The following is a 24,738-nucleotide window of genomic DNA, read 5'->3' as shown; positions in this document are numbered from 1 at the left end:
ACTGTTGGAAGGCTTGTAGGGCAAGATAGACTGCTCTGATCTCCAGAACATTGATCTGAAGGGTGGACTCTTTCCGAGTCCACGTACCCTGAGCCCTGTGGTGGAGAAACACTGCTCCCCACCCTGATAGTCTCGCATCTGTCGTGACCACCGCCCAGGATGGGGGTAGGAACGACTTTCCTTTTGACAATGAGGTGGGAAGAAGCCACCACCGGAGAGATTCCTTGGCTGCCTGAGAGAGGGAGACCTCCCTGTCGAGGGACGTCGACTTCCCGTCCCATTGGCGGAGAATGTCCCATTGTAGTGGACGCAGATGAAACTGCGCAAAAGGAACTGCTTCCATTGCTGCTACCATCTTCCCTAGGAAGTGCATGAGGCGCCTAAAGGGGTGCGACTGGCCCTGAAGGAGAGATTGCACCCCTATCTGTAGCGAGCACTGTTTGTCCAGTGGAAGTTTCACTATCGCTGAGAGAGTATGAAACTCCATGCCAAGATATGTTAGTGATTGGGTCGGGGTTAGATTTGACTTTGAAAAGTTGATAATCCACCCGAAACTCTGGAGAGTCTTCAGTGCCACGTTCAGGCTGTGTTGGCATGCCTCTTGAGAGGGTGCCTTGATAAGTAGATCGTCCAAATACGGGATCACGGAGTGACCTTGTGAGTGCAGGACTGCTACTACTGCTGCCATGACCTTGGTGAAGACCCGAGGGGCTGTCGCCAGCCCGAAAGGTAGAGCTACGAACTGCAGGTGTTCGCTTCCTATAACGAAGCGTAGAAAACGCTGATGCTCTGGCGCAATTGGCACGTGGAGATAAGCATCCTTGATGTCTATTGATGCTAGGAAATCTCCTTGAGACATTGAGGAGATAACGGAGCGGAGAGATTCCATCCTGAACCTCCTGGTTTTTACGTGTTTGTTGAGCAGCTTTAGATCCAGGACGGGACGGAACGACCAGTCTTTCTTTGGCACCACAAACAAATTGGAGTAAAAACCGTGACCTTGTTCCTGAAGAGGAACAGAAGTCACCACTCCTCCCGCCTTTAGAGCGGACACCGCTTGCAGCAGAGCATCGGCTCGGTCGGGCGGTGGGGAAGTTCTGAAGAAGCGAGTTGGAGGACGAGAGCAGAACTCTATCCTGTACCCGTGAGACAGAATGTCTCTCACCCAACGGTCTTTGACCTGTGACAACCAAATGTCGCCAAAGCGGGAGAGCCTGCCACCGACCGAGGATGCGGAGAGAGGAGGCCGAGAGTCATGAGGAAGCCGTCTTGGTAACTGTTCTTCCGGCTGGCTTTTTTGGGCGTGATTGAGTCCGCCAAGAATCTGAGCCTCTCTGATCCTTTTGAGTCCTTTTGGACGAGTAGAATTGGGACCTGCCTGAGCCTCGAAAGGACCGAAAACCAGACTGTCCCTCCTCTGTTGAGGTTTGTTTTGTCTGGGCTGAGGTAAGGATGAATCCTTACCCTTGGAGCGTTTAATGATTTCATCCAAACGCTCACCAAACAATCGGTCACGAGAAAAAGGCAAACTGGTTAAGCACTTCTTGGAAGAAGAATCTGCCTTCCATTCTCTCAACCACAGGGCTCTGCGTAAAACCACAGAGTTGGCTGACGCCACCGCCGTACAGCTCGTAGAGTCCAGGACAGCATTAATCGCGTAAGACCGCGAATGCAGACATTTGAGAGGTCAAGGGTGCCACCTGCGGAGCAGATGTACGTGTGACCGTGTCGACCTGTGTAAGCCCAGCTGAAATAGCTTGGAGTGCCCATACAGCTGCGAATGCTGGCGCCAACGACGCTCCAATAGCTTCATAGATGGATTTTAACCAGAGCTCCATCTGTCTGTCAGTGGCATCTTTAAGTGCCGCCCCATCTTCCACTGCAACTAGAGATCTGGCTGCAAGCCTGGAGATTGGAGGGTCCACCTTGGGACACTGTGTCCAGCCCTTGACCACGTCAGGGGGAAAAGGATAGCGTGTATCTTTAAGCCGTTTGGAAAAACGCTTATCTGGATAAGCGTGGTGTTTCTGGATTGCGTCTCTAAAGTCAGAGTGGTCCAGAAACGTGCTTAATTTACGCTTGGGATACCTGAAATGGAATTTCTCCTGCTGTGAAGCTGCCTCCTCCGCAAGAGGAGCTGGTGGAGAAATATCTAACATCCTATTGATGGACGCTATAAGATCATTCACTATGGCGTCACCATCCGGGGTATCTAGATTGAGAGCGGCCCCAGCATCAGACTCCTGATCAGTTACATCCGCCTCATCACACAGAGTCGTCCCGCTGGGACCCTGACCAGTGTGATGAAGTTGAGGGTCGCTCATAGCGAGCCCGCTTAGGTTGTCTGGGACTGTCGTCCGAGTCAGAGCCGTCACCCTGGGGTGCATATGACACCCCCGGAGCTAGGAAGTGGTCCAGCTGAGGGGGACCAGGGGGCAATGGATCAACAGTGCCCATGGTCTGAGTTACTGGTCTAGACTGCAATGTTTCAAGAATTTTAGACAGTCAGACAATTTGTCAGCAAAAGCTGCAAACTCCGTCCCTGTCACCTGGACAGCATTCACAGGTGGTTCTCCCTGGGTCACCTCTAGCAGCGGCCCCGGCTGAGCAATTGCCACAGGGGCCGAGCACTGCACACAATGGGGGGGTCAGTGGAACCTGCCGGTAGAGTAGCCCCACATGCGGTACAAGCAGCATATAAAGTCCGTGCCTTGGCACTTTTGCTTTTTGCGGACGACATGCTGTTATCTCCTTGAGAAATCTAAGGAGGGTATATAGCAGAAAACCACCAGCGACTGTACAGTGCAAAGTATTGCCAGCACAAAATACAAAAGTACACTATGGCACAAGTGGGGGAGAGCCCTTGAGGGCTGCTTACCGCCCGCTGAAAAGCGGGTGTGAGATCGTAGAATCCCTTGTCTGGGTCTCCCAGCCTCCCCTCCGCAGTTCAGCGTGCAGGCAGGAATGGCTGCCGGCGTCCTGTGAAGAGGGGCGGACCGTGGGCGTCCCAAACAAAAGAGCGGGAAACTGCGTCCCCCTGTGCCTAGTGTGAGGGCTGGAGTATGTAAAAACAGACTCCAGCTCTTAACGCTGCTGGACTGTACAGCGTCCCGCCCTCCTCCTGACTGGCAGGTCCAGGGGCGGGAACGATACGAACTAGGCCGCAAAAGCCGGGGACTGTAGTAATCTAGCGCGGCCGTCATATATGCACGGCCAGCGCGGAAGTCCCCGGCGCACCACAAATCCCAGCCGCGACCAGTAAACACTGACCCCAGCGGCCGGATCGGCCGATCGTACAAAGTCACCTCACTCAGCAGAGCTGTAGTGAGTAACGGCACCAGCGCAGCAGCGCTGTTTACCCCGGCGCACTAACACACCCAGCAATGCTGCAGTGTGCGTGCGATAAGCACGGGGACACGGAGTACCTGATGGAGCAGGGTCCTGTCCCTGAGAAAACTCCGCTCCGTATCCAGCAGATCCTCCAGGGGCTGTGGATGGAGCACGGTCTCAGTGCCCGGAGACCGGTCAAGTCCCACTTCACCCAGAGCCCTAATGGGGATGGGGAAGGAATCAGCATGTGGGCTCCAGCCTCCGTACCCGCAATGGGTACCTCAACCTTAACAAACACCGCCGACAGAAAGTGGGGTGAGAAGGGAGCATGCTGGGGGCCCTAGTATGGGCCCTCTTTTCTTCCATCCGACATAGTCAGCAGCTGCTGCTGACTAAACAGTGGAGCTATGCGTGGATGTCTGGCCTCCTTCGCACAAAGCATAAAACTGAGGAGCCCGTGATCCCACGGGGGGGTGTATAGCCAGAAGGGGAGGGGCCTTACACTTTTAAGTGTAGTACTTTGTGTGGCCTCCGGAGGCAGTAGCTATACACCCAATTGTCTGGGTCTCCCAATTAGGAGCGACAAAGAAATGGACCTAGAGAAGGACTCTACCCAGGCCGGGGGTTCAATCACAGGTGCAGCAGCAGCCTGAGAGACCACTGGGGGTGAGACTCCAGGCTGTGGCACCGCCAAGTTAGAGCAGACATCACAATGTGGATAGGTGCTCGGCTCAGGCAGCAGGAGCTTACATGCAGTGCACGCAGAATAAAGCTTTGGAGCCTTGCTCCTTGTGTGAGACATGCTGCTGGAGTGGGGGCTTTACAGAGAATGAACCCCAGGGAGAATATACAGAGGTCCACAACCGGAGACCGGCTGTGGCTTACCAGACCACTGAGCGCGGTGTTGTGTGCCCTCCAGATCCCGAAGCCCGGTCCCCCAGTCGCAGCACCTCAGCAGAGATGCAGAATGCAGGATGTCCCAGAGCAGAGTGAACTCTGCCTGAGAAGAGGGCGTTCCTATAAAAGAGCGTGAACTGGAGGGCTATAGAGACCTGCAGGGAAGGAGGGACGCCCCAGCAGTGGGGAGTGTCCCTCCCCTGTGTAGAACGGCCGCCGGGAGGAGCCGAACCTGTCCCGCTGCATGAGTGACATGCGAGGGCAGGAAAATGAAACTAGGCCTCCGGAGAAGCCGGGGCCTAAATTTAAGCGGCGAGGCCGACAAGCAGGCACCATCGGCGCGGTTCTCAGGTAAAAGCTAGAGAACCCACCGGAAAAGTTAAAACAATCACATACAGCATACTCTCCCCTTACAATAAAGAACCGGGACCCCCAACATAAACGACTCAGGTACTTAGCTGCTGAGACGCAGGGCCATGTCCCTGGGGATGAGTGCTCCGGTCCAACAGAATCCTCAAGGGGCTGTGGATGGAGACCGGACTCCTGCCAGGCATGGAGACCGTGCTGGCTCCCACTTCAAGCCAGAGCCCAGAAGGGATGGTGAAGGAGCGCGGCATGTAAGGCTGCAGCCTTGTAAATCAACCTTAACAACACCGCCGACACAGTGGGGTGAGAAGAGACATGCCGGGAGTCCAGACATGGACCCGCTTTTCTTCAAACTCTTTCCAAAAGTCAAACAAATCAGATGAGAATGCATGTGTGGATGTGTGCCTCCTGAACACAAAGCGATAAACTGGCTAGGACTGGCTACCAGGGGGTGTATAAGCTCAGAGGGAGGAGCTACACTTTTAAGTGTAGTACTTTGTGTGTCCTCCGGAGGCAGAAGCTAAACACCCATGGTCTGGGTCTCCCAAAGGAACGTTAAAGAAAAATGTTTTGCAGTTCAGCTCCATTAACAATTTTGTAGCGTTTTGCTTTTGTATCCCCGGCACAATCAACGTTTATGTGGTCTATGCTCACAAGAGTTTTATTATTTAAATAAAAAAAATTGAGACAAATACTTACAGAGAAGAGTTAGAAACTCCACCATTGGATAGGCTCACTGATTAGTTAACGGATAGTGCTCAGTTAACTCAAAAAAGTATCCTCAGGTTTGGAAGTTACACGCCATCAATTGGATGGAGGATACCTTTCAGATTGCTGCAGGTCTAACACCTCTGGGACTCCCACTAATCCACGGAACTGGTACAGAAGTGGTGGCTGATAATACGCACTGCCTCTCCATTTATATTTATGGAAGAGTTGAAGACCATCCGCCTAGCTATATCCGGTGGTCCCATTAAAAATTATTAGTATGGCAGTGTGCAAGATCAGCTACGGCTCTTCAAAGCCTCAGGTTTAGTGAGGATTCAAGCCATTGGCAAGTTATGTCCTCCCACAATCAACAAAACAGGAAATCTTCCAACTTGGTGCAACCCCTTTAGGAATGGAAAATAAATTGGCACCAAGCAGGTGAACAATCCCTTTAAGGCTATGTACCCGCGGATTTTGCTGCGGATGTATCTGGATTTTCTAGATAAATCCTCAGGTTTTAGCAAGTACAGACACTTCCCATGTTATCCTATGGGACATGGGGAGTGTGTGTCCATGCTGCGGTATGTGCGGCTGTGGAATATGCTGTGGATTTCCCGCAGCCGCACGTAACTGCATGTCAATTATTCCTGCAGAAATATCTCCAGAATTCCCAGCCCTCATCTATGGAGATAAAGGCCGGGACTTCCGCAGGCAAGTTGCACGAATGTCCGCAGGTTTACCGCAGATAATTCGCTGGAATCCCGCAGCTATGGGGATCTGCTGCGGGAAACCTGCGGATATATCCACGGGTACATAGTCCCGTGGGCACATAGCCTAACAAGATAGACTGGGATAAAAAGAAAAAACAAAAACCTCCCAGTGTGTTAGCTAGTGCCATGCATACATACAAATATTTATGTGAAAAGCAGATGAGATCTAATGTGTTACCTCGTTTTGGGACGGCTTGTGTCTGAAGCAAGTTATGAACACCACGAATGGCCAGTCATCAGGCTGCATCATCACACCGGCAGCTTGGGCGCAGGTGACATGGAATGAAGTGGGGCATCGCCCGTGGGAGCACTGGACACAGCAGCCGGCCACCCGCTTTCTCCTCTTCTTGCAGAAACCACATTTCTAGAAAGAAAGACAAAAAAAATTCAGATCTGTACATATACATCTCAAAATTATGCCAATTTCTTTATTTCCAAAGTCAACTACCTTCAAATCAACTGCCCATATAACTAGCCTAATGGATACTTACCAGTCTGAACCTCATCAAGGGGATTTTGCTGATGTCTACTGGGCGCCTCTCTGGAATATTCACAAATTTTGCTTCAGCCACTGCCACGGCACACATCACATGCACCCACCTAGCACGAGGACAAAAAAAAAACAAACAAAACCCATTTAGTATTAAAGAATGACGTATTAATACTATATACATATTTAGGCCAACAATTTAGTCCTGATGAGGTGCAATCACAGGAAGCAGGAATAAAAAAAAAAAAAAAAAAACCCATGAGGGAAATTGGTAAAGAAGATTAAAGCATACCGGTTATCATTGGCTTTCTGTAAGGCTCCTCCACGTAGCGAGCAGAGGCAGCAATCCTAAAAAAGAACAAACACCGCAAGATTAAATTTGATGCTAGAGACTTTCCTTACAGTTTTAAATGACAAAGATCAGGGTGAGTCGCCTTACCTCCGACATGGCATTTTCTTCACATCGGGAACATACCCAGCCTTTGACGGCTTTATCTTTAGGCACTCCATAGCAACCTAAATTAGATAAAATAAGGGTTACACCTAGCAGAATTGACACAGTTAACAATACCAATATCAGTTGCTATAAAGCAAGGGGAAGCCGCAGGAGGGAGAGGCGCTTGTTTTACACGACTCATTAGGGTGTAATGAGTAATCCCTCCCGACGTGGTCATGTAAGAGACCCTCACAATTGTCCCACGTTGCCTTCAAGGGCAGTTGAATGGTTACATTGGGATATAAAATCCCAGCTGCAGGAATAAGCGCAATGGTCTCATCTGTGAAACCTTAGATCATAAACTGCAACCAAATCTGCATGTTCTAGCAGGAAAAACTATGCCAAAAATACATTTTCTTTGTCGCTCCATTGGGAGACCCAGACAATTGGGTGTATAGCTATTGCCTCTGGAGGCCACACAAAGTATTACACTTAAAAGTGTAAGGCCCCTCCCCTTCTGGCTATACACCCCCAGTGGGATCACTGGCTCACCAGTTTTGTGCTTTGTGCGAAGGAGGCAACACATCCACGCATAGCTCCACTTTTTAGTCAGCAGCAGCTGCTGACTATGTCGGATGGAAGAAAAGAGGGCCCATACTAAGGGCTCCCAGCATGCTCCCTTCTCACCCCACTGTATGTCGGAGGTGTTTGTAAGGTTGAGGTACCCATTGCGGGTACGGCGACAGGAGCCCACATGCTGATTCCTTCCCCATCCCTTTTTACAGGGCTCTGGGTGAAGTGGGATTTACCGGTCTCCAGGCACTGAGACCGTGCTCCATCTACAGCCCCTGGAGAAGATGCTGGATGGAGCGGAGTACATCAGGGACATGGCCCTGCTTCCTCAAGGTACTCTGTGTCCCCGTGCATTTGGCGCTCACACCGCAGCATGCTGGGTGTTGTAGTGCGCCGGGGGACATCAGCGCTGCGGCGCCTGTGCCATGGCCTCATTCAGCTTCGCTGAAGCAGGCTCACTTATGGGAATTGGTCGCGCCGGCCGCTGGGACTGCGGCGCGGCTGGCACTTGTAGTGCGCCGGGGACTTCAGCGCGGCCTGCGCTTTTACGGCGGCCGCGCTGATAACTAGAGTCCCCGGCTTTTGCGGCCTACTTCCGTTCGTTCCCGCCCCCAGACCTGCCAGTCAGGAGAGGGGCGGGACGCTGGCCACTTCTTGGAATCGGTCGCGCCGGCCGCTGGGACTGCGGCGCGGCTGGCACTTGTGGTGCGCCGGGGACTTCAGCGCGGCCCGCGCTTTTACGGCGGCCGCGCTGTTAACTCGAGTCCCCGGCTTCTGGGCCTAGTCTCCCTTCGTTACCGCCCACAGGCCTGACAGTCAGGGTAGGGGCGTGACGCTGCATAGCACAGCAGCGCTGAGAGCTGGAGTATGTTTTGCATACTCCACCCCTCTCACTGTGTGCACTGTGAATCCGGATTCCCGCACTTTCTCAGGCACGCCCACGGCTTCCTTCTCTACAAGGACGCCGGCAGCCATTAGTGTCAGTTTCTGTACGATACAGAGACAAGTGTGGAAGACCCTGGCATTCTGATAGTCACACAATCGCTGCAACAGGCGTTAAGCAGCACCTGTGGTGCTGACCCCACTAGTGCAGAAGTGCACTTATAGATATGCTTGTACTATATACATTGCACTGTTTGGTCGCACGTTGTATATACCCTCCTGGATTATGCGGAGGAGTTATCAGCATATTCTCTGTGTAAAACAAAGGTGCAGAACCACATGTTTTTCTATACAGCTGGTACAGCATGTACGGCTATACGGCCGGCAGGTTACATAGACTCCCATTGTATGCACTAATGGCCAGGGGATGAGGACGGTGTCTGCAGTATTTACTGACAGTTTTTCTGAGACTATGGCTATGATACTAGAAGCCTAGCAGTCCGGTCATGTCTCTCACAATATGGGCACTGTTGAATCATTGATCCATGGCCCCCCTCAGTGTGAATAACTAACAGCTCCGGGAATGTCACACGCATCCCAGAGTCACGGCTCTGCACGGACGTCAGTCCCAGACAGCCTAAGCGGGCTCACTATGAGCGGCCTTGGTTTCATCAGGGTCCTAGCAGAAGGACTCGCTGTGTAATGAGGCGGAAGTAGCGGCTCAGGATTCTGATCCTGAGACCGCTCTCAATCTGGATACACCTGATCGTGACGCCATAGTAAATAATCTTATAGCGTCCATCTATAGAATGTGGGTTATTTCTCACAGCTCCTCCAGGGGAGGAGTCAGCTTCACGTATTTTTCTGGACCACTCTGCCTTCAGAGAGGCAGTCCAGGAACACCACGCTTATCCAGATATGCGCTTCTCCAAACGGCTTAGGATACACGTTATCCCTGTCCCCTGACTTGGTCAAGGACTGGACCCAGTGTCCCGAGCGGCATCCTCCAATCTCCAGGCTTGTAGCTAGATCCATAGTTGCAGTGGGAGATGGAACTGCAAACTCAAAGATGCCACTGACAGACAGATGGATCTCTGGTCGAAAGCCATCTATGAGGCTGTCGGCGCACCGTTGGCTCCGGCATTCTCTCCCTTGGGGCACTCCAAGCTATTTCAGCTTGTCTTACACAGATTGACACGGTTACACGTACATCTGTGCCGCAGGTGGCATCCTTAACCTCTCAAATGTCTGCATTTGTTTCTTACGCGATTCAGGTTGTCCTGGACTCTGCGAACCGTGCGGCGGTAGCCTCCGCTACTCCGTGTTTTTAAGCAGAGCCTGGTCTGCTCGTTAAGTGAATGGAAGGCAGATTCTGCTTCCAAAAAAGGTTGCCTAACCAGTTGCCTTTTTCTGCTGACCGACTGTTTGGTGAGCGTTGGATGTAACCATTAAACAGTCCAGGGGTAAGGATTCATCCTTTCCTCAGCCCGGACACAACAAACCCCAACAGAGCAAGAGGCAGTCGGGGTTTTCGGCCTTTTCGAGGCTCGGGCAGGTCCCATTTTTCCTCGTCCAATGTGGACTCAAAAGGATCAGAGGAGCTAAGATTCTTAGCGGGCTCAGTCACGCCCAAAAAAGCGACAGTCTGAAAACCCGCTTCCAAGGCGGCTTCCTCATGACTTGCGGCCTCGGTCGGTAGCAGGCTCTCCCGCCTTGGCGATATTTAGCTGCCATAGGTCAATGACCATTGAGTGTGAGACATTCTGTCTCACGGGTACAGGATAGAGCTCACTTCTCGTCCTCCAACTCGATTCTTCAGAATTTCTCCACCTCCCGGCCGGGCCGCTGCTCTTCTGCAAACAGGGTGCACTCTATAGGCAGAAAGAGTGATGACCCCCGTTCCTCTTCAGGAACAAGGTCACGGTTTTTACCCCAAATTCTTTGCGGTACCTATAACAACGGGCCGTTCCGTCCCGTTCTGGATCTAAAAATGCTCAGCAAGCTCGTGGACACCAGGCGGTTCCGGATGGAATCCCTCCGCCATGTCATCGCCTCAAGGTCCCAAGGATATTTCCTAGCATCATTAGGCATCAAGGATGCTTATCCACACGTGCCGATTGATCCAGAGCACTAGCGTTTCTACGCTTCGTTATAGGAGACAAACACCTTCTGTTCGTAGCTCTACCTTCCGGCTAGCGACAGTCCAACTGGTCTTCGCCAAGGTCAGGGCAGCAGTAGTCACAGTCCTGCACTCTCAGGGTCACTCTGTGGTCCCGTATTTAGACGATCTACTTGTCAAGGCACTCTCTTAGGAAACATGCCAACACTGCCCGAACGTTGCGCTGGAGACTCTCTAGAGTTTTGGGTGGATCATCAACTTTTTAAAGTCAGATCCGACCCCGACCCTATCGATAACATATCTAGGCATAGAGTTTCTTACTCTCTCAGCGATAGTGAAGCTTCCGCTAGACAAACAGCATTCACTACGGGCTGCAAGCTCTTCTTTAAGAACCAGTCGCACACATTGAGACGCCTCATGCACTTCCTACGTAAGATGGTAGCAATGGAGGCAGTTCCTTTCGCGCAGTTTTACTGCGTCCACTACAATGGGACATTCTCCGCCAATGGGACGAGGAGTCGACGTCCCTCAACAGAGTCGTCGTTCTTTCTCAGGCGGCCAAGGAATCTCTACGGTGGTGGCTTCTTCCCACCTCTTGGTCAAAAGGAAGGTCCTTCCTATCCCCATCCTGGGCGATAGTTACGACAGACGCGAGTCTATCAGGGTGGGGAGCAGTTTTTCTCCACTACAGCGCTCAGGGTACGTGGACTCAGCAAGAGTCCACCCTTCAGATCAATGTTCTTGAACACAGAGCAGTGTATCTTGCCCTACAAACCTTCCAACAGCGGCTGGAAAGCAAGCATATCCGACTTCAGTCGGACAGCTCCACAGCGGTGGCATACAACAACCACCAAGGAAGAACGCGCAACCGGCAAGCCTTCCAGGAAGTCCGGCAGGTTCTAATGTGGGTGGAAGACACGGCATCCACCATATCCACAATTCACATCCCAAGTGTGGAAACTAGGAAGCTGACTTCCTAAGTCGCTGAGGTGTGGCCGAAAGAGTATGGTCTCCTCACCCGGACGGGTTTCAGGAGATCTGGCGCCGCTGACAGAGGCCGGACGTCGATCTAATGGCGTCACGGCACAACAACAATGTGCCAGCTTCATGGCACGGTTTCACAATCATCGAGCTCTGGCGGCAAACGCCTTAGTTCAGCATTGGTCGCAGTTCCAGCTACCTTAGGTGCCACCTCTGGCATTGTTGCCCAGAGTACTGCGCTAGATCAAGACCGACTGCGGCCGCGCCATCCTCGTCGCTACAAATTGGCCGAGGATGTTGTGGTACTCGGTTCTGTGGTGCCTCACGGTAGGCTAACCGGAGGCACTACCAGACCAATCAGACTGGCTGTCTCAAGGGCCATTCTTCCATTTGAATTCTACGGCCCTCAACCGGATGGTGTGGCATTGAGTCCTGGAACCTAGTGTCGTCAGGATTACCTCAGGACGTGGTTGCCACCATGAGACAGGCTAGCATACCAACGTCCGCCAAGATTGACCACAGGACGTGGAAGATGTTCTTATCTCGGTGCTCGGCGCAGGGTGTTTCTCCCTGGCCGGTTGCATCGTCTATGTTTCCTTCCTTCCTGCAATCTAGGTAGGAAAATGGGTTGTCGCTCAGTTCCCTTTAGGGACAAGTCTCAGCGCTATCTGTATTTTTTCAGAAACGACGACTTCCTCAGGTACGCACGTTCCTACGGGGAGTTGTCTTCTCAGCACTCCGTACAAGCGGCCGTTAGAGCCCTGAGATCTGAACAAGGTTCTAATTGCTCTCCAGATGCCGCCTTTCGAGCCTTTGAAGGATGTCTCCCTTCCCGCTTTTCACGGGAAGTGGCCTTCTAGTAACGGTCTCGTCTCTAAGGAGAGTTTCCGAGCTAGCAACGCTCTCATACAAACTCCCTTCCTGGTCCTTCACCAGGACAGGGTAGTTCTGCGTCCGGTTCCGGAATTTCTCCCTAAGGTGGTATCCCACTTTCATATCAATCAGGATATCACCTCACCTTCTTTGTGTCCTCGTCCAGTCCATCAATTTCAGAAAGATTTGCATCTGTTGGTTCTGGTGAGAGCACTCAGGTTCTACTTCCCGCATGGCGCTCCTGCGCCACCCGGATGCACTCTTTGTCCTTGTCGCTGGTCGGCGTAAACAGTCACAAGCTTCCAAATCCACCCTTGCTCGGGGGATCGAGGAACCAATTCTTGAAACCTACAGTTCTACTGGGCTTCTGGTTCTCTCAAGGCCGAAGGCCCATTCTACCAGAGCCGTGGGTGCGTCCTGGGCATTACGGCACCAGGCTACGGCTCAGCAGGTGTGTCAGGCACCCACCTGGTCGAGTCTACTTACTTTTACCAGGCATTATCAGATGCATACCTACGCTTCGGCAGACGCCAGCCTAGGTAGATAAGTCATTCAGGCGGCGGTTGGCCACCTGTAGGAGAGGGCCGTTTGACGGCCCTATCATGAGGTATTCTTTTACCCACCCAGGGATTGCTTTTGGACATCCCAATTGTCTGGGTCTCCCAATGGAGCGACAAAGAAGAAGGGAATTTTGTTTACTTACCGTAAATTCCTTTTCTTCTAGCTCCAATTGGGAGACCCAGCACCCGCCCTGTTTTCTCTGGGTTTTTCTGTTTTTTCGGGTACACATGTTGTTCATGTGGTATGGTTCAGTTCTCCGATGTTTCCTCGGATTGAATTGGTCTTTAAACCAGTTATTGGCTTTCCTCCTTCTTGCTTTGGCACTAAAACTGGTGAGCCAGTGATCCCACTGGGGGTGTATAGCCAGAAGGGGAGGGGCCTTACACTTTTAAGTGTAATACTTTGTGTGGCCTCCAGAGGCAATAGCTATACACCCAATTGTCTGGGTCTCCCAATTGGAGCTAGAAGAAAAGGAATTTACGGTAAGTAAACAAAATTCCCTTCTTTTTTTGCAGCGAACTGCTCATTGCTTTCAGCATTGAAATGCAGGGAAAGGGGAATAAAAAAAAAAAAAAAAAAAACACGCAGGCAGCAAACACCGTGTGCACACAGCCTAAGGCTATGTGCCCACGGGACTCTATGTACCCGCGGATATATCCGCATGTTCACCGCAGCTGCTCCCCGGAATCCGCAGCTATCCAATGCTGCGGGATTCCAGCAAAATATCTGCAGTAAGCCTGCAGACATTCGTGCGACTTACCTGCGGAAGTCTCGGCCTCTAACAGCAGAGCGGAGAGGCGGGACATCCGCAGGAATACTTGACATGAAGTTACGTGCGGCTGCGGGACATCCACAGCATATTCTGCAGCCGCACATACTGCAGCATGGACACAAACACTCCCCATGTCCCATGGGATAACATAGGAAGTGTCTGTATTTGCTAAAACCTGTGGATTTATCTAGAAAATCCAGATATGTCCGCAGGTTTTCCACGGGTACATTGCCCGTGGGCACATAGCCTTACAGTATTTTTTTCCTAAAAGTTAATTATCAACAGCAAGGACCACATTACTAACACCATAAGATCAAAAAAGTGATTACACCTGCTACTGCCAGAGAATCACATGGCTCTACAGGCGTGTTACCATTAGCCCTGTTTTGGCCATAACACTGGGTGCTTTGTGCACAAATACATGCGTCACCAGAGTGGCACTTACTGGCATGAACACACACGTTGCAATTTCTACAGGTTATGAGCAGACTGGTCCCATCATCCTCCAGGTGTGGGACAGACAGGTTGAGCTCTGAGGTGCTGCTGGTGGTTGTGAAGCACATCTCTGGGATAATGGGCTTAGTCTTCAGGTGGAATCCGATGGGGGTCTCTGTCTTGTTCAGTTCGGTGCACTCAGACTGGTGGATAAAAGGAACAGGTTTGATTCATGGCTTTCAGTAAACTGTGTTAAATTCTAGAACTTACGGCCTCCATACCAGAAGGATTTAAGCTAAACCCAAATGATGACGGGTGTGGCCGACACTCTGTATGTGCCATGGTTGGGGAAGGTGTCAATTGGGCACCTACAATTTTGGGATACTGAATCTCATTGTTCTCTCAAAGATAAACCACAAATGTCAAATGGCGGCTTTTTCAGAGAACAAAGGAGCACTCCACCAATCAAATTCTCCTGTGTATGGGATACACTGTCAGCTAATAAGCCATTGTACAACATCCATCGAATGTGTTTGGCCAGTTAAAGCTCTTAATCATTACACCAATGTAGGTGATATAAAAGGCACAAAACAATGGCAGCTCATATGCACTGAGCGAGCCAATATAGATCGTTTGCTTTAGTCTGTGTAAACTACCGATATGTAAAAAGCTTACCAACAGGCGCTTGTATCGTGCCGCCAGTTGGTCAAAGTGTTATATTTACCATTATATTTAAATTGAAAATTTTAGAAATATTTAAACGAAAACAAAAATTCACTCATTAAATACAAGTCTGCCTCTCATCCACTGGTATTTACCTACCTGATAGTAAGTCTGGAAAAGCAAACAGATGGAGCAGTGTGGAGACACCCGAGACATCGCTAGATTGTATTCTTGCTCCACCTGAAAATTTGGGGGTTTGTTGTTCCAGAGCTGAGCGAGGGGTTTGGCCCATGTCTCAGTCTCCTCAAATTCTTCATCCATAAGCATTTGCTCTGGCTGATCTACAGATCACAAAGAAAAAAAAAAAAGTAAGTTAATCAGCTGCAGCATTCGAACTTCTCATATTGAATTGGAAAGTACAGCTATTCCGGACACATACCATCCTCACTGCCGCTATCCTTCATCACCAAAGGGTGGTAACGGGGAAGCTTGGAGAGAGGCTGTCTGCGGCTCTTGGCATTGAAATTCTCCTGAATGGAGTCCAGGTGATTCTCTGCCACCTGCAAGTTGAAGGATACAGCTTTACTTTACGACACCCTTCACCCACATCAGATCACAATCAAACCCTCTTAGTGAACGCCCCCTAACAGTCGACGATGCCACCTTCTCATGACTGCCATGTACCTCTTTTAGCTCCTGCTCTGTAAAGCTGCCCATTGCACTGGTTTTCTTCCATATGGTGGCCTTACTTTGCCCTTTGGCATAGCTGTGCATGCTGCGAGACTTCTTAGGGGAGGATGCACGTGGAGCATCCGAGTCTGTATCTGATGAACCCGAGCTGTCCTGGGATGAAAACAAAGAGGAGCTCTCTGCACTGGTGGAAGGACTCCCGGGGTTAGAGACTGGAGTGGCTGTTCCTGAGGTGGCATAGCCGTCAACATTTTTTAAGGTTTCAAATTGCTGTCCGGAAGACCCTAAAACAGGAAGAAATAGGAGTTCAGTTTCTATTACCTTTATTCACACATCTGTGCCAAACATTCACATCTGTATAAAAGAACAGATATAATTAATATATTGCACACATACATACATACATACATACATATATTATATTATATGTACATACATACACACACACATATATATACATACATACATACATACACACTCCCCACATCAGTACAATTTCATGCATATTAAATGCTCATAAGGATATATACACTGTACAGAAGGAATTCTAGATGACATGCGGTAATAACGTAGCCCCCTAGTAGAGATGAGCGAATTGATTTGCAGGACCCTGGTCCAGATCAGCATTTCATGGACGCTGGATGGAGCCTTGCGGACAGCTTTTTACCTTTCCTGATCTCTGCACGATGTCATCATTGAAGCCGGCAAGTATGGCGACAAGGAAAAGGCGGCTCACAGGGCTCCTGTCCAGCGGCCATAGGATACTGACCACGATCCTGCAAATTCATTTGCTAATCTCTACATACATCAGCCATAAAGTGCCACCCAAACAAGCCAGTATAAAGTAAGACAAAAGAGTAAATACTGGTGTAACGGAGAGTACAGCTGGTTAACCAGGAGAAATGGTTTTACCTGTCACTTCTATAAGAATCACTTTAGAACAGTATCTTTTTTTTTTTTTTTTTTGTACAGTGTCACTTCACAGAAGTGTTTACCTGCTTCAGTGTCATCTTCAACTTTTGTGTTTTCAGCACAAGGGGTCTCTACGTCACACTGCTCCGGACAGAGTTCCTCCTTAAATTCTTTGCTTTGGCTCAGCTCCTTGGGAACCTCCAGACACACCCGGTGACGTTTGGTTCCTATGCGTTGTTTGGTGACGCTGGAGAGAAAAAAAAAAAAAAAAAAAAAAAAAAAAAAAAAAAAAAAAAAAGCAAAACCCAAATAAGTTTAAAAGGCAAACTATAGAGTTCTTCCATCCACTGCCAACTTGCCTTTGTAGTAAGCCATTAGCAATTTTTTATCAGCTTTACCAGGTTTCAGTTTTTTTTTTTTATAATTATTAATACTCAATCACAGATCTCCACATCTCAGCAGGCAGTCTGCAAACAAAGAGCGGCATATCGGGAATAGCACTGCGGCAGGAGGAGAGTATACACTACATATATTTTAATTAGGGCCTTGAATTGATTAAGCTGGGGTTATCCAGTACTTTAAGGCTATGTGCGCACTAGGCGTTTTTTTCACGCTGCGTTTTTATGTGCGTTTTTGTCTAAAAAACGCACCCGCGGCTAAAAAAACGCGGCAAAAACGCATGCGTTTTTGCCGCGATTTGGTGCGTTTTTTGCTGCGTTTTTGCTCACTGCGTTTTTAATCAGTGCACAATGCCATTAAAGATTGTTGATGAAAAAAAAAAAAAAAAAAAAAAAAGGTCTGATGTCATTTCCTTCTTCAAAATGTTCATTGTATGCAGGAGAGCAGACAGCTGCAGAACTAGTGTATGCAGGAGAGCAGACAGCAGCTGCAGAACTACAAGTCTCAGCATCCTCCATTCACTAGTGTATGCAGGAGAGCAGACAGCAGCTGCAGAACTACAAGTCTCAGCATCCTCTATTCACTAGTGTATGCAGGAGAGCAGACAGCAGCTGCAGAACTACAAGTCTCAGCATCCTCCATTCACTAGTGTATGGAGGAGAGCAGACAGCAGCTGCAGAACTACAAGGCTCAGCATCCTCCATCCAGGACTGTATGCAGTTTTTTGCCCAAAAAGAAAAAAAAAATGACATGGGCTTCGCCATATTGTTGTATGCTAGCCGGGTACAGCAGGCAGGTACGGGCTGCCCCCAACCCCCAGCTGCCTATTTGTACCCGGCTGGGAACCAAAAATATAGGGAAGCCCTTTTTTTTTAAATTATTTCATGAATTTCATGAAATAATTTTAAAAAAAAAAAATGACGTGAGCTTCGCCCAATTTTTGAGTCCAGCCGGGTACAACTAGGCAGCTGGGGATTGGAATCCACAGTGAAGGGTGCCCATGCTTTCTGGGCACCCCCGCTGTGAATTGCAGTCCCGCAGCCACCCCAGAAAGAAGGGAATTTTGTTACTTACCGTAAATTCCTTTTCTTCTAGCTCTTATTGGGAGACCCAGACGATTGGGTGTATAGCACTGCCTCCGGAGGCCACACAAAGCAATTACACTAAAAAGTGTAAGGCCCCTCCCCTTATGGCTATACACCCCCAGTGGGATCACTGGCTCACCAGTTTTAGTGCAAAAGCAAGAAGGAGGAAAGCCAATAACTGGTTTAAACAAATTCTCTCCGAGTAACATCGGAGAACTGAAAACCGTTCAACATGAACAACATGTGTACCCGCAAACAAACCAAAAATCCCGAAGGACAACAGGGCGGGTGCTGGGTCTCCCAATAAGAGCTAGAAGAAAAAGGAATTTACGGTAAGTAACAAAATTCCCTTCTTCTTCAGCGCTCTATTGGGAGACCCAGACGATTGGGACGTCCAAAAGCTGTCCCTGGGTGGGTAAAGAAATACCTCATGTTAGAGCTGCAAGACAGCCCTCCCCTACGGGGAGGCAACTGCCGCCTGCAGGACTCTTCTACCTAGGCTGGCGTCCGCCGAAGCATAGGTATGCACCTGATAATGTTTGGTGAAAGTGTGCAGACTCGACCAGGTAGCTGCCTGGCACACCTGTTGAGCCGTAGCCTGGTGTCGTAATGCCCAGGATGCACCCACGGCTCTGGTAGAATGGGCCTTCAGCCCTGATGGAACCGGAAGCCCAGCAGAACGGTAGGCTTCAAGAATTGGTTCTTTGATCCATCGAGCCAGGGTGGCCTTAGAAGCCTGCGACCCTTTGCGCTTACCAGCGACAAGGACAAAGAGTGCATCCGAACGGCGCAAGGGTGCCGTGCGGGAAATGTAGATTCTGAGTGCTCTCACCAGATCTAACAAATGTAAATCCTTCTCATACCGATGAACTGCATGAGGACAAAACGAAGGCAAAGAGATATCCTGATTAAGATGAAAAGAGGATACCACCTTCGGGAGAAACTCCTGAATAGGGCGCAGCACAACCTTGTCCTGGTGGAAGACCAGGAAGGGAGCCTTGGATGATAGTGCTGCCAGCTCAGACACTCTCCGAAGAGATGTGATCGCTACCAGAAAAGCCACTTTCTGTGATAGTCTAGAAAGTGAAACCTCCTTCAGAGGCTCGAAGGGCGGCTTCTGGAGGGCAACTAGTACCCTGTTCAGATCCCATGGATCTAACGGCCGCTTGTACGGGGGTACGATATGGCAAACCCCCTGTAGGAACGTGCGCACCTTAGGAAGGCGTGCCAAACGCCTCTGAAAAAAGACGGATAGCGCCGAGACCTGACCTTTAAGGGAGCCGAGCGACAAACCTTTTTCTAACCCAGATTGCAGGAAAGAAAGAAAGGTAGGCAATGCAAATGGCCAGGGAGACACTCCCTGAGCAGAGCACCAGGATAAGAATATCCTCCACGTTCTGTGGTAGATCTTAGCGGACGTGGGCTTCCTAGCCTGTCTCATGGTGGCAACGACCCCTTGGGACAATCCTGAAGACGTTAGGATCCAGGACTCAATGGCCACACAGTCAGGTTCAGGGCCGCAGAATTCCGATGGAAAAACGGCCCTTGGGACAGTAAGTCTGGTCGGTCTGGGAGTGCCCACGGTTGGCCGACCGTGAGCTGCCACAGATCCGAATACCACGCCCTCCTCGGCCAGTCTGGGGCGACAAGTATGACGCGGCTGCAATCGGATCTGATCTTGCGTAGCACTCTGGGCAAGAGTGCCAGAGGTGGAAACACATAAGGGAGCCGGAACTGCGACCAATCTTGCACTAGGGCGTCTGCCGCCAGCGCTCTTTGATCGCGAGACCGTGCCATGAAGGTTGGGACCTTGTTGTTGTGCCGTGACGCCATTAGGTCGACGTCCGGCACCCCCCAGCGGCGACAGATTTCCTGAAACACGTCTGGGTGAAGAGACCATTCCCCTGCGTCCATGCCCTGGCGACTGAGGAAGTCTGCTTCCCAGTTTTCTACGCCGGGGATGTGAACTGCGGATATGGTGGAGGCTGTGGCTTCCACCCACATCAGAATCCGCCGGACTTCCTGGAAGGCTTGCCGACTGCGTGTCCCCCCTTGGTGGTTGATGTATGCCACCGCTGTGGAGTTGTCCGACTGAATTCGGATCTGCCTTCCTTCCAGCCACTGCTGGAAGGCTAGTAGGGCAAGATACACTGCTCTGATTTCCAGAACATTGATCTGAAGGGTGGACTCCTGCTGAGACCACGTACCCTGAGCCCTGTGGTGGAGAAAGACTGCTCCCCACCCTGACAGACTCGCGTCTGTCGTGACCACCGCCCAAGACGGTGGTAGGAAGGATCTTCCCTGTGATAATGAGGTGGGAAGAAGCCACCACTGCAGAGAGTCTTTGGCCGTCTGGGAAAGGGAGACTTTCCTGTCCAGGGAAGTTGACTTCCCGTCCCATTGGCGGAGAATGTCCCATTGAAGTGGGCGCAGATGAAACTGCGCAAACGGAACCGCCTCTATTGCCGCCACCATCTTCCCGAGGAAGTGCATGAGGCGTCTTAAGGAGTGCGACTGACTTTGAAGGAGAGCCTGCACCCCTGTCTGTAGAGACTGCTGCTTGTCCAGCGGAAGCTTCACTATCGCTGGGAGAGTATGAAACTCCATGCCAAGATACGTTAGTGATTGGGTCGGTGACAGATTTGACTTTGGGAAGTTGATGATCCACCCGAACGCCTGGAGAGTCTCCAGTGCAACATTCAGGCTGAGTTGGCATGCCTCTTGAGAGGGTGCCTTGACCAGTAGATCGTCCAAGTAAGGGATCACAGAGTGTCCGTGAGAGTGCAAGACTGCTACCACTGCCGCCATGATCTTGGTGAACACCCGAGGGGCTGTCGCCAGACCAAATGGCAGAGCTACGAACTGAAGATGGTCGTCTCCTATCACGAAGCGTAGAAAGCATTGGTGCTCTGTAGCAATCGGCACGTGGAGATAAGCATCTTTGATGTCTATTGATGCTAGGAAATCTCCTTGAGACATTGAGGCAATGACTGAGCGGAGGGATTCCATCCGGAACCGCCTGGCGTTCACATGCTTGTTGAGCAGTTTTAGGTCCAGAACAGGACGGAAGGAGCCGTCCTTTTTTGGAACCACAAAGAGATTGGAGTAAAATCCTCGCCCCCGTTCCTGAGGGGGGACAGGGATCACGACTCTTTCTGCTCTTAGAGAGTCCACCGCCTGCAGCAGGGCATCTGCTCGGTTGGGGTGTGGGGAGGTTCTGAAGAACCGAAGTGGAGGCCGAGAACTGAACTCGATTCTGTACCCGCGAGACAGAATGTCTGTTACCCACCGGTCTTTGACCTGTGACAGCCAAATGTCGCAAAAGCGGGAGAGCCTGCCACCGACCGAGGATGCGGAGGGAGGAGGCCGAAAGTCATGAGGTAGCCGCTTTGGAAGCGGTTCCTCCATTTGCTTTCCTGGGGCGTGAGTGAGCCCGCCAGGAATCTGAGCTCCCTTGTTCTTTCTGAGTCCTTTTGGACGAGGAGAATTGGGCCTTGCCCGAGCCTCGAAAGGACCGAAACCTCGACTGCCACTTTTTCTGTTGAGGTTTACTTGCTCTGGGCTGTGGTAAGGAAGAGTCCTTACCCTTGGACTGTTTTATGATTTCAGCCAATGGCTCACCAAACAGTCTGTCTCTAGATAATGGCAAGCTGGTTAAGCATTTTTGGAACCAGCATCTGCTTTCCAGTCCTTTAACCACAAGGCTCTGCGCAAAACCACAGAATTGGCGGACGCCATAGCGGTACGGCTCGTAGATTCTAGGACAGCATTGATAGCATAGGTCGCAAACGCAGACATTTGCGAAGTTAGGGACGCCACTTGCGGCACTGCTGGATGTATGAAAGCATCCACCTGTGCTAAACCAGCTGAAATAGCTTGGAGTGCCCACACGGCCGCGAATGCTGGAGCAAACGACGCGCCGATAGCTTCATAGACAGATTTCAACCAAAGGTCCATCTGTCTGTCGTGCATCTTTAAGTGAAGCGCCATCCTCTACTGCGACTATGGACCTAGCCGCAAGCTTGGAAATTGGGGGATCCACCTTTGGACACTGGGTCCAGCGTTTGGCCACCTCAGAGGGAAAAGGATAACGGGTATCCTTAGAACGTTTAGAGAAACGCTTGTCTGGATGAGCGTCGTGTTTCTGGATCGATTCTCTGAAGTCAGAGTGGTCCAAAAAAGCACTTAATTTACGCTTGGGATATAGGAAATGGAACTTCTCCTGCTGTGCAGCTGCCTCCTCTGCAGAAGGGGCTGGGGGAGAAATATCCAACAGTCTATTAATTGCCGATATAAGGTCATTAACCATGGCGTCACCATCAGGAGCATCCAGATTGAGAGGGGCCTCAGGATTAGAATCCTGATCACCGTCCTCAGTCTCATCACAGAGAGACTCTTCTCGCTGAGACCCTGAGCAGTGTGATGACGTGGAGGGTCTTTCCCAGCGAGCTCGCTTAGGCTGCCTGGGACTGTCATCTGAGTCAGAGACTTCAGCCTGTGATGCTTGAGACCCCCCTGAAGTACGGATTAGTTCCAACTGAGGGGGACCGGAGAGCATAGACACAGCAGTGTCCATGGTCTGAGCAACTGGCCTGGACTGCAAGGTCTCCAGGATTTTTGTCATAGTCACAGACATTTTATCAGCAAAAACTGCAAAGTCTGTCCCCGTCACCGGGGCAGGGTTCACAGGCGTCTCTGCCTGGGCCACTACCACCATAGGCTCTGGCTGACGAAGTGCCACTGGGACTGAACATTGCACACAATGAGAGTCGTTGGAGCCTGCTGGTAGATTAGCCCCACATGCAGTACAAACAGTGTACACAGCCTGTGCCTTGGCACCCTTGCGTTTTGCGGATGCCATGTTGCTGCCTCCTCAGAGCAGTACAGGGTGTCCAGCCAAGAAGCGACCTTACAGTGCAAATTATATATATATATATATATATATATATATATATATATATATATATATATATATATATATATATATATATAGTACCAAGAAAAAAGTACACTAATATAACACTGAGGCACTAGTGGGGCCAGCACTAAAGTGCAGCTTACCGCCCGCTTAGGAGCGGGTGTGTGGTCGCCGAAATCCCTTTAGTCTGGGTCTCCCAGAGCCTGCTGCCTTTCCCCAGCCAGACCGCATGTGTAATGGCTGCCGGCGTCCTTGTGGAGAGGGGGGGCGGGCCCTGGGCGTATACAGACGAAGAGCGGGAAGCCTGCTTCCCACTGTGCCTAGTGAGAGGGCTGGAGCATGTAAATAAAGCTCCAGCCCTCGGCGCTGCCAATTGAGCAGCGTCTCTCCCCTACCCTGATTGACAGGGTGGGGGCGGGAACGAAGCGGCGCTAGGCCGCAGAAGCCGGGGGCTAAAGTTAGAAGCGCCGCCGCCGTAAAAGCGCGGTCGGCGCAAAGTCCCCGGCGCACCACAAGTCGCAGCTGCGCCGCCGCTCCAGTAGCGGTCGGCGCAGTAGTTCCCCAACATGTAACGTCACTCAAAGCTGCAGTGACCTAACCCCAGCGCACAGCGCTACTGTCCCCGGCGCACTATAACGCTCAGCAAGCCTTGAGAGTGTCCGTGCCTGCCGGGGACACAGAGTACCTGAAAGTTGCAGGGCCTTGTCCCTGAACGGCACTCCCGCTCCAAATCCAGCAGGTTCTCTGGGTCTGTGGATGGAGCCCGGCCCCAGGGCTTGGGGGCCGGCAAGATCCCACTTCCACAGAGCCCTCCAGGGGATGTGGAAGGAAAACAGCATGTGGGCTCCAGCCTCTGTACCAGCAATAGGTACCTCAACCTTACAAGCACCACCGCGGGTGAGAAGGGAGCATGCTGGGGGCCCCATATGGGCCCTCTTTTCTTCCATCCGATATAGCCAGCAGCTACTGCTGACTACAAACAGTGGAGCTATGCGTGGATGTCTGACCTCCTTCGCACAAAGCAGAAAAACTGGTGAGCCAGTGATCCCACTGGGGGTGTATAGCCAGAAGGGGAGGGGCCTTACACTTTTTAGTGTAATTGCTTTGTGTGGCCTCCGGAGGCAGTGCTATACACCCAATCGTCTGGGTCTCCCAATAGAGCGCCGAAGAAATGGCGCTTTCATAGAAGCGCCATCTTCTGGCGCTGTATCCAACTCTTCTAGCTGCCCTGGTGACGGGTGGCTAGCTAGGTAATAATGGAGTTAGGGCTAGCTATATTATCAGCTAGCCCTAAGCCCGAAATTCATGGTGTCACGCCAATATTAGACATGGCCACCATGAATTTCTAGTAATGATAAAAAAAAACACAACACAGAGAAAAATATTTTTATTAGAAATAAAACACAACATAATTAGTGACTCCATCTTTATTGAAATAAACCCCCCTCCGCAGTAATCCTGGGTCAGGGTCCCGCGCCGTCCAATCAGGATCCAATATCATCTGATCGGTTTGCTGGAAGGCAAAGCGATCAGATGATGTGTCAGGATCAAGTGCCTGAATCCCATCACACATCAGCTGATTGTATAAAAGCCGATTATACAATCAGCTGATGCATCAGTAGAAAAAAAAAAAAAAAAAAAAAATACTCACTTATGTGCTGTGCTGATTACCGGCAGCTCCTGGAGCGATCGATTGGACAGGAGTCTGATCCTATACGATCGCTGCCGGTAATCAGCTGATGAAGTCCCCTGACGGCAGGATCAGCTGATAGCCGGCCGAAAAAGCCGGCGAGACTACGATCAGCTGATGCGTCAGGTGACTGCATCAGGTGATCCACCGCCAGGTCCTGTAAGCAAGGTCCTGCCCCGGGGAGACTG

The 24,738-nt window shown here is 50.8% G+C and overlaps 1 protein-coding gene across 2 annotated transcripts in view; it reads right to left on the bottom strand.

Moving 5' to 3' along the window:
• The window catches only part of KDM4A (lysine demethylase 4A), a 74,951-nt gene that overhangs the window by 13,877 nt on the left and 36,336 nt on the right, over positions 1 to 24,738 (bottom strand). For both annotated transcript variants that reach the window (XM_075320477.1, XM_075320478.1), the window contains exons 10-18: positions 16,542 to 16,705; positions 15,541 to 15,830; positions 15,296 to 15,416; positions 15,016 to 15,197; positions 14,204 to 14,396; positions 7,001 to 7,077; positions 6,854 to 6,909; positions 6,563 to 6,671; positions 6,250 to 6,435 (exon numbers count right to left, since the gene is read on the bottom strand). In XM_075320477.1, coding sequence (XP_075176592.1) covers positions 6,250 to 6,435; positions 6,563 to 6,671; positions 6,854 to 6,909; positions 7,001 to 7,077; positions 14,204 to 14,396; positions 15,016 to 15,197; positions 15,296 to 15,416; positions 15,541 to 15,830; positions 16,542 to 16,705 — 1,378 coding nt within the window. The remainder of the gene's footprint in view (positions 1 to 6,249; positions 6,436 to 6,562; positions 6,672 to 6,853; positions 6,910 to 7,000; positions 7,078 to 14,203; positions 14,397 to 15,015; positions 15,198 to 15,295; positions 15,417 to 15,540; positions 15,831 to 16,541; positions 16,706 to 24,738) is intronic.

The sequence above is a fragment of the Anomaloglossus baeobatrachus genome, chromosome 8 (genome assembly GCF_048569485.1).
Source record: "Anomaloglossus baeobatrachus isolate aAnoBae1 chromosome 8, aAnoBae1.hap1, whole genome shotgun sequence".
NCBI lineage: Eukaryota > Metazoa > Chordata > Amphibia > Anura > Aromobatidae > Anomaloglossus > Anomaloglossus baeobatrachus.
This window is presented reverse-complemented; position numbering and strand designations above follow the sequence as displayed.